General features: G+C 38.6%; 1 protein-coding gene across 1 annotated transcript; it reads left to right on the top strand.

Moving 5' to 3' along the window:
- Positions 1–762: 762 nt before the first annotated feature.
- klhdc3l (kelch domain containing 3-like) lies at positions 763–8,319 on the top strand. The gene is made up of 8 exons (XM_015052584.1): positions 763–851; positions 3,007–3,187; positions 4,473–4,555; positions 4,646–4,724; positions 5,460–5,506; positions 6,740–6,860; positions 6,978–7,161; positions 7,466–8,319. The coding sequence occupies exons 2-8, from the start codon at positions 3,031–3,033 to the stop codon at positions 8,043–8,045; spliced, it is 1,251 nt and encodes a 416-aa protein (XP_014908070.1). The 5' UTR covers positions 763–851; positions 3,007–3,030; the 3' UTR covers positions 8,046–8,319.
- Positions 8,320–9,011: the final 692 nt, after the last annotated feature.

Below are 9,011 nucleotides of genomic sequence, written 5' to 3'. Positions count from 1 at the left end.
TATATATATATATATATATAAGACCATACTTTGGATACACCCCTGTTCCAGACATAGTTCAAAATAAGAATCAGTGAAAAAACTTGAGAAAACTGGTACAAAACATCTGCATTTGGTTAATGAGGCATTTATCATATGGATGTATCCAGATTTTTAATTGTGTCCCAAAAGAACATTAAAAGTAAAACATTTGCAGAGCAAATCGCATGGCTTCTTCGTGATCATTCTCTGTAGTTATAAAATAAACACTTATAAAATGTTAATGGGGCTCGAAGTCCACGCAGTTATTGTCATAACACGTCCTCATGTTCAAACATGTTTCAATCACATGACCTGAGTAGAAATAAGCTGCGAATTGACGTGAAAGTCTGTTTAAACATGCCAGGTTCTGTTCCATGAACGCCCCTCCGGCTGAAGCTGCCTTCACTGCTGTTGTAAAACTTGAAATTTCATCTTAACACGCTGACACTGCTTCTTTTTAAAGGCTGCGTGACATCAGCGAGTTACCTAACGTTTATAACATTGTTATAGGGATACTTAAACTTGTTTGAGTCTATTGGAAGATAAATGAAAGAGCCAGCCTATCAAATTTACATACATGTTTATTGAGTGCTTGATAGTAAACTGCTTGAATGTGGCTGATAGAAATTACACGAAACCTTCGTAATAATGACCTCGTGGTTGAAACTTTCGTATCCAACCACGAATGTCTTTGTCGCTATATTTTGTAATCTTTAGTTGGAGGGGGAAACTTTCCGGGGGGTCATTGAATACATCATATATGCTCAGATTCCGATCTGAGAGCCGAAGACAAGAAGACGAAGAAGAAGAAGCCGTCCTGGAAAGTTAACGTAAGAGTGAAGTATATATGTATTCTTTATGTCTGTACCAACGACTGTCTTTGCCTGTAATGTGTAAAAAGGTTTTGTGAGAAAACACGATGCTCAAAAAGGTTTATTTACGTAAAAAACAGATTAACGGTCGCAGGCGATCCCCTCCAGATCTCATTTCCTCCTGTGTGAAGTTTGTTAAACAGACAGAAATTAACATACTTATTAATAAACGTATGTGAGTTGAGACAGATAAAAACGAGTGTTGGATTGTGTTTGTGTGAATTAGTAAACAGTTTTCCAGCTAAAATGATTGTCCTGCCTCCTTAGGGCGTTACAGAGGACCGCTTTTTAACAAAACTGTTAACCGCATATGAAGGTTTCTAACCGGGGTTTCTTTACGATTGTTGCCTGAAACTAGTTTGTTGGTGTCAAATACAATATGTTTGTTCGCTTTAACACGTTTTAACCCGAGAAAAACGACGTTATCTTCAGAATGTGACGAAACGTCCTTTTTTGTGACGAAACGTTATTTGTCATAATTAAATCAGTTCAGATTTTACTATAATAAATATAAATAAAATGTGATCTGATTACATTTCAAAGCAATTAAAAATTATTGTAAATTCGCATTCAGCAACATTTTCTACCTGTAAAGGTTACAAAATTATACAAAGTTAAATTGAAGTTAAAATATAAATGCACCAATCTGAGATTTTGTGGCCAATCTCTGATAACCGATTTTATAAACCGATTTTGTAAATCAATTATCGCCGATGCTAAGGGTAAGACGTGTTGTAGTATTTACTGTAATAACTGTAAAAGTGACAAATGTTTACAAATTCATCGGTTGTCAGTTGTTTGACCAGAAACATGATAAACCAAAATTAAACCCATAAAAACAAATGTATCCATTACCAAATAGGCTTTGGATTTATTGAGTGTATTTATGATATAATGGAACCAACTGTGAAAAAAGATATTGTTAACAAGAAAAATCTGCATTTCCACACAAAAATGCAGTGTGACAAAGTTAAAATCAACAGAAGAAAACTCAAAATTTAATAAAGTTGCTGAAATTTTAGAAAATCAAAAGCAGATCTGTTGAGTGATCCAAGTAAACAGAAAGACCGCCAGCCGAACAAGTTGAAGTCAACTCAAAAACATTTTTAATGAGTAAAATATTGGCAGAAACTTACAAAAAGCAAAACAGAACTGTCATATTTTAGATGAATAATGCTGAAGTATGGATAATAAACCAAATTGCTCCGTATGAAAACATCTGTGGCAATAAATTTCTTGCTGCCACTGTTATTTTTTTATGATGCTGCGCATCACTGAGTGGTGTTTCACGTCACCTGGATCACATTCTATGGTGTTAAATTATTAATCAACTGAATGGCTCAGGTGTTGGAGCGTAGCAGCCGCCACCCTGATGGAAAAAAATAATTCAACCGATTTAGAAAAATGCAGAAATAAAAAGATAAAGCTTGTCTTCATTCAGCTATGTGTCTGGGTCAGTTTTTACCTGGAGGTTCTTGTTTTTTTTGTTTTTTTTACATTACATCTTTGGTTTTAGCATCATCCCTAGATTACAGTTTGCACAAAGTTCATGTACTGGGAGTTATTTTTTATCGCTAAGCGATGTGTCGCATTTTTTGCGTTTGTATGCTCCAGATAACAATTAATCAATTACTAAATTAGATGACAATTATTTCAATAACCAATTAATCATTTCAGCTCATCGTTGTTAATGATGATTAACAATTATTCTAGCAGTTTATTATTCTAACAATTATTCTTAGAAATACTTTAAAAGATGCACATAAACAAAATCTTCACTTCCTTTTCCAAATAAGAAAATAACCGATTAATCACGATTAATCGTTTCAGCCCTAGATTAGGTAGGAGTGTAGAGGAGGGACGGTTGGCTGTCGAAAAACTTTGTGGCTGGAGATATTCTCCCTGGAGTTCGGCTCTGGGTCGAAACATCTCAGGTGAACGACCTAACAAACTGCAACCATGGCAACCACTCCATAACGCCATGCGTTGGGTCATCCCATTGGGGCTTAGCAGGAAATTGCTAGGTAGTTTGGTCTCAGCCATACTCCTGAGTAATAGTGGTGTTATCGTGTTTCTAAAAGCAGCATGGATTGTTTGTTTCGTCTTTTTGTAGATGCTGAGCCGGATGGGCTGAAAGATGCCAGGTAACCCCTGCCTGTGGACGCCGCTCCCTCAGAGCAGCCCCTGTCCGTGTGACCGCTACAAGCACGCCTGCTGCAGCTACGATGGGGACGTCTACGTCCTGGGGGGAAGAGACAACAGCTGCCTGGGAGACTTCTGGAAGTACAGCGTTGGTAAGGGCCTTCATGAACAGCAGAACCACAGCATCAGGAAGTTACCTGGTTACTGATGAGTAACCATTTCTGTCAAACATTCAAAGTTTAAAAATTTGCTTCTCATCATCATATTTTCACTTCTGGTTAGAAATGAGTTTTTCCACCTGCTTTCTGCTTTCGACACAGTAAGGTTTAGATCTATGGAGCTTGCTGACCACAGGTCCAAACTGAGTCACAGCTGTTAGCCATAGTTGATTATTCATGATTAATCGTTTCAGCCTTAAAGTGCTGCAGCTTAGAGGAAACTCCACAGATCATTATCAGACTGTCTCTGGATTATTATAGGAAGTTCTAAAGAAATGTATGACTCTTTGGGTGAGCAACACTGACACATGGATCATGTCTAAAGGTACATCTAACAATTATTATGACAATCGATTAATCAGATTTAAAAGAACTGGCACATTCTGCAGATTTTTCATTGTGCTAGAAATGCCTGAAATGATGCAATAAACAGTAATTCATTTCCTTTTTTAAATAAGAAAATAAACATTTCCTTTTCTAAAATGCAACAATGTAGCATTCCTTTAGTGTTTGGTTGATCATTTGTTGCACAGAAGGCAGCTAAAAACAATCTTCACTGATTAGTGGATATGAAACAAAGAAAACATTACAGACGAACAAAAACAGGTATCGATCTACAAAATAAATAACCAGATAAGAGAATATATAACAGCAATGAAGATAAGCAAAAAAGGAGTAATGTATTAACATGGATACAATCTGGTCAAAGACAAAGGACAGAACATTATCAAATGGTGTCGAAATAAAAACAATTAAATTGCTTAACAGGTGGGTTTTGGTATACTTTTTTTCCTTTAATCTCTTCAGTTATTTTCTGATTTGCATTATTATTTTTCTTTTCTAATATTCTTTGATTAACCTGGGGTCAAAGATATTTTGAGTAGAAGTGAGAAAGAGAGGGAGATAAATAAAAAATGAATAAATAAAAGTTTAAGCCAGAACAAAGTATAATAAAATAAAAATTTACTAAAGAACACTTTTTGTGATCTTATTATTATTATTATGATTAGATAGTAAATGTTAACAAGCAACACAGATATCAGCAGCTTTGAGAGGATTTTGAAGCAAAGCCTATTCAACAAATAATTGATCTTTTTGATGCTATTGTATTGAAATACAGATGCTGTACTGTAAATATAAACACAACAGAGTTTTAGAAAGATATTAAAGAAAAACTGAGCAAACAAAAACATAGTTTTGTTGTGTTTATTTGTTTCAGTGTTGGATGAATGGACCAGGCTGAGCTGCTCAGGCGAAGCTGCACCAGAGGAGCTGGAGCAGCACTCTATGGTGGCTCATAAGGTAAAAACTTCAAACACTTTTTATTCATTTCCTTTAAACCGTGCCAGATAAGCAGATATGACTTGCTAACTGGTTTCTGGGCCTCTTCAGGGTTTCCTGTATGTGTTTGGAGGCATGTGGGATTCTGCATACACTGGGCGGCGATGCCCCCTGTGGGTGTTTGATGTCGGTGAGTTTCACTCAGGACGACGATTTTACCCTCTGCTGATCTTCAAGCTGTTAGCAAAAAGTCTAGTTTCCAAAAAAACTCCTGTGCATGCTGGTTCTGGCCTCAAAAAACATCCAACCCCTGCTATTTTTCTATTTTTAGCTTTTGTTTACCTGGTTGAATACATGCAAGTAGAATTAGTTAAGAGATTTAGGCCGGTCTTAAACTATAAAACACCCTAATCTATTTTTAAATAGAATATCACAATATAAAGTTAGTAAAACACAAAGCAGCATTGACTGGGAATCATGTAAAACCAATGTGTGGATATATTAGTGCATCATTTGTTTTTTTCTCATCTTCACACACAAACACAAATAGAGTTTTCACAACTCTCCACTTTGGTTGGAGCTTTTATAAATAATGGTTTTTAGTGACATTGAACAGTTTTTATCTGGATGAAAGGTCAAACACATAAACATATATTAATGTCCCAGATATCTGGCTTTGTGTGGACTAGGCCTTAGTACCTGTGCAATGATTTAATACCAGTGAACAGGAAGTAGAATGTTTCCGGACCTGGTTCCTGCATATGTGCATGTATGTTTCATAGAAAACAGTCTGCAACATACTTTAGCTTTAAGGGTTACCCTTAGAAAACACTATTACAAATTCTGCAGCTTGTTTCTCTTCCTCTACATGTTTTCTAATGAGGGTTTTCTTTAACTGGTTTCTTCTATTTTCTGTTTGTTTCAGTAAATGAGAAGTGGGTTCCCTGCCAGGGGAAGACCAGCTCCCCTCAGGTAAATCAGCATAAGCTATCTCAATAAAATAATCTACATTTTAATTTGATTACATTCTTCTGGTGGGAAAATAATCACAGTGAGAAATGTTTAGTTAAATTACCACATTTACTGGCATCTCAAAACAAATCCTGTTTCCCTGGCAGATAAATATAGCATGGCACAGACCCGCCCATTTCTTTTGGTCACTTTTCAAAATAGGAAAAACAAGAAAACATGAAACATGCTGCTCTAGTGAGACAGAAAAAAACCGCTGCTCTAAATCTGACCTCATCGACAGTCAGAGTTTAGAAAAACAACTTTAACAGCTGGAAGACAACCAGAAAATGAAGCAGGAACAGGACTACAGCACAGTGCATTCTGGGTCATTACAAATAAAACAAACACGTTAGCTTAGCGCTAGCTGGAAAAATGGCTTGTGGTTTTCTATCTAAAACAAAAAAAATCTTACAGCCACTAAAATCTGACGCTACTTCATTTTGTTTACATTTAGTGAAGAAGAAAGTGGCGCTCAGTGTCTTCTTCTGTCGTTTCACTCAGTGGTTCTTGGTGCAGCGCCTCCAGAGGCGAGGAGGGGAACAGGTTTTTTAAAGGGTTTGGTTCACTTCATGCAGTGCAGTCAGAAAGAGAGCTACAGAAACCGAAAAGGGAGGATGTAGTGCAAATTTGTAATGTAAACTAGTTGAAGCAAGACTACCAGACTATCAGGTGTGGAAAAACCCCTTAGCTTACCACCATGTTTCACTTCCTGTCAAATTTCTGCGTAGCTCCAAAACAGACTTCAGCTCTGTCTTTGTCAGACAGTCGGAGACGAAGTCTCAGGGAATCGCTACTGGTTTGCTAGGTCTAATTAACTTTTAACGTAACTACCAAGTCCAATTTTCTGTTAGTTTGGATGCCGAAACGGATCCAGTGAGTCTCGGTTTGTTGCTGAGCTTTTCAGCAACAAACAGTCCAGGTGGGTCAGGTGTGAAACAGATAAATCCAAAATAAATTCAACTCTCTTCCAGTCCAAATCCGGAAGAGAACTTATAATTTCACAGAAAGTATTTATCAGGTTTTTGTCCCACTGAATACTCAAATTGAAGGTTAGGTTTTTATTTATTTTTCAGTTTTTGTAGCATTTTCTGTCAGTTTTCAGATAATGCCAGTACAATATAAGAACCATTTTTTTCAGCAGCACAGTTTCATTGACACCTGATGTTTTATCGTTGTCTTGATGTTTGTTTCCAGAGCCAAAGGCCGAGCAACCGGAAAGGCCACAGCGCCGTGGTGCTCGGCTCTACCATGCTCGTCTACGGAGGCTTCATGGACATAAAGGGATCCCTGCAGGAGTTCTGGAGTTTAAACCTCAGTAAGTTTATCCACACTAGAATAAAAAAAAGAAAAATGAGCATTTTAATCAGCTTTTTACTCATTTCCAGGATTTCTGAAGAGAGTTAAATCAGGTGTTTGTCTCTGTCTCGGACAGATACGACGGCTTGGTCTGGCTTGAGCGGTTCTGATCGGGGAGCGTCCGTTCCTGGGCCCAGACACAATCACTCGGCCGTGGCCTACCAGAACTGCATGTTCCTGTTTGGAGGCCTGAAGGGTCTGCGAGAGCAGAGGGACTTCTGGAGCTGGAACAGCACCAATCACACATGGACCTGCCTCAAGTGAGCGCCAAGGTTTCCTGTCGCTAAAATTTGAAGCCAACATTGAGCTGGAGGTGTTTGGTCTTCAGAATAGTTTGGTATTTGTTAACAGCTTGTCTGATTTATTAAACTATCACAGTAACTAAAGGTTGGATTATACTCTAGTCCTACTGTGCATAATAGCACAGAACTTAGTCTTCTCTTTGTTCATATGAATTAGTCTGAATGCTGTGTGAAGGATTAATCACAGTGTCTAGATTATTGAAATAACTGTGGACTAATTTAGTAATGGACTAATGGAGGCTCCTGTCCCTGTGCTCCGCAGGCCGGGCCCCCCTCGGCTGATGGGCCACGCCGCCGTGACCTACAGGGACAGCATGCTGCTGTTCGGAGGCGGTGAAAGCCAGAACTCTCCCAGCAGGAGCCTGTGGAGGTACAGCTTCTCCTCCCACACCTGGAGCCAGGTGGCCTCGCTGCCAGGCTCCGACGCTCCGGACCGGATTCACCACTGCTGCGTCGGGCTCGGCCGCAGCTACGAGCCCGACACCGACGGCTCCGGATCGGCCCTGCAGTCGACGCCGCAGGATGCCAAACCCAGACTTTTCAAAAACAAGTGCTTCCCCGTCTCCCACTCGGACATAGAGATGAAGACATTCAGCAAAATGTCTTCAGACGTGGACGCACAGAGCGACACTCAGCCTGACCCCCAGCTGACGCAGAACAGCTTGATGTTTGAGAATAAAGCCTTCAGGAGGCAGTGGAGCTGCGCCGACGATCTGCTGCTCGACCAGGAGGACGGAGACATCTTAAAGAACCTGCCTGACACGCTGCTGGTGCTGGGAGGGCGACCGTACAGCAGACACAGCCCCATCTGCGTCTGGAGCATGACCCTGACCGAGTCCTAACAGCCGCCGAACCTTTACTGACACAGAACAATGCAAAATATTAACAAGTATTTTAGATTATAATATGAAAGATGGAGGTAAATTTGACAAAGACCAGCGGCTGGGCTTCTGAAAATTTCTCAGAGATTTCCTCTATTCTCATGAGGTTCGTTTGGCAGGAGCTCACACTGCAAAAATCACAAAGTATTAACAAGTATTACCGTTCAGTTTTTACTATAAAACTTATTTATCTACCAGAAACTTTTCACCAAGATAAAGGAGCTTGTTTTAAGTCTAATTTCTTAACATTGATGAAAAATTAGTAGTTCTACTGGCAGATAGTTTCACTAAAACAAGAATTTTTTTCCCATATTATAAGTGAAATAGTTCGCCAGAGGAAGTAGTACTTTAGTACTAGTAAAATGAAGTCATATTACTAGTATAAAGTTGTAATATTAATCAAGTTCAATCATGTTTATTTGTGTAGCACATTTCAGCAACAAGACATTTCAAACTGCTTTAGATCATGAAAATATAAAAATATAAACATAATGCAGTCACCAGCTGTGGACACAGTAACATCACATTTTGTCAAGTTTCATTAAAATCATCGACACATCAGATATGTTGGTTAATGTTCCAGTTATTAATGTTCAAAAGCAACTCTAAATAGGTGATGACTTGTTTTATTTTCTTATCGTTGCCCTGATAGTTTGTTATAACCGAAATATTTTCACCAGGAACTAGACAAAAAAAACTTTGTAAGATTTTGTGTTTTTGCAGTGAACCAGTGTTTTTCTGTCTCCTCTCTGTTCACCACTGTTACTGACAACCTGTGCTTAAGAGTTTATAAAAACTGTTTTATATCATCTGGAGGATTTTCTGTTTATTCATTCAAAACGTCAAAGTATTAGAAGGACCCGATCTTCTGGTTGTAGCTCGTCTCTGGCTGCATTTTCATTACAAATGGGCGCAAAACCTTTTCGA

This window comes from Poecilia latipinna, unplaced genomic scaffold, assembly GCF_001443285.1.
Source record: "Poecilia latipinna isolate Pla-1442-1.1 unplaced genomic scaffold, P_latipinna-1.0 Scaffold1119, whole genome shotgun sequence".
Classification (NCBI taxonomy): domain Eukaryota; kingdom Metazoa; phylum Chordata; class Actinopteri; order Cyprinodontiformes; family Poeciliidae; genus Poecilia; species Poecilia latipinna.
This window is presented reverse-complemented; position numbering and strand designations above follow the sequence as displayed.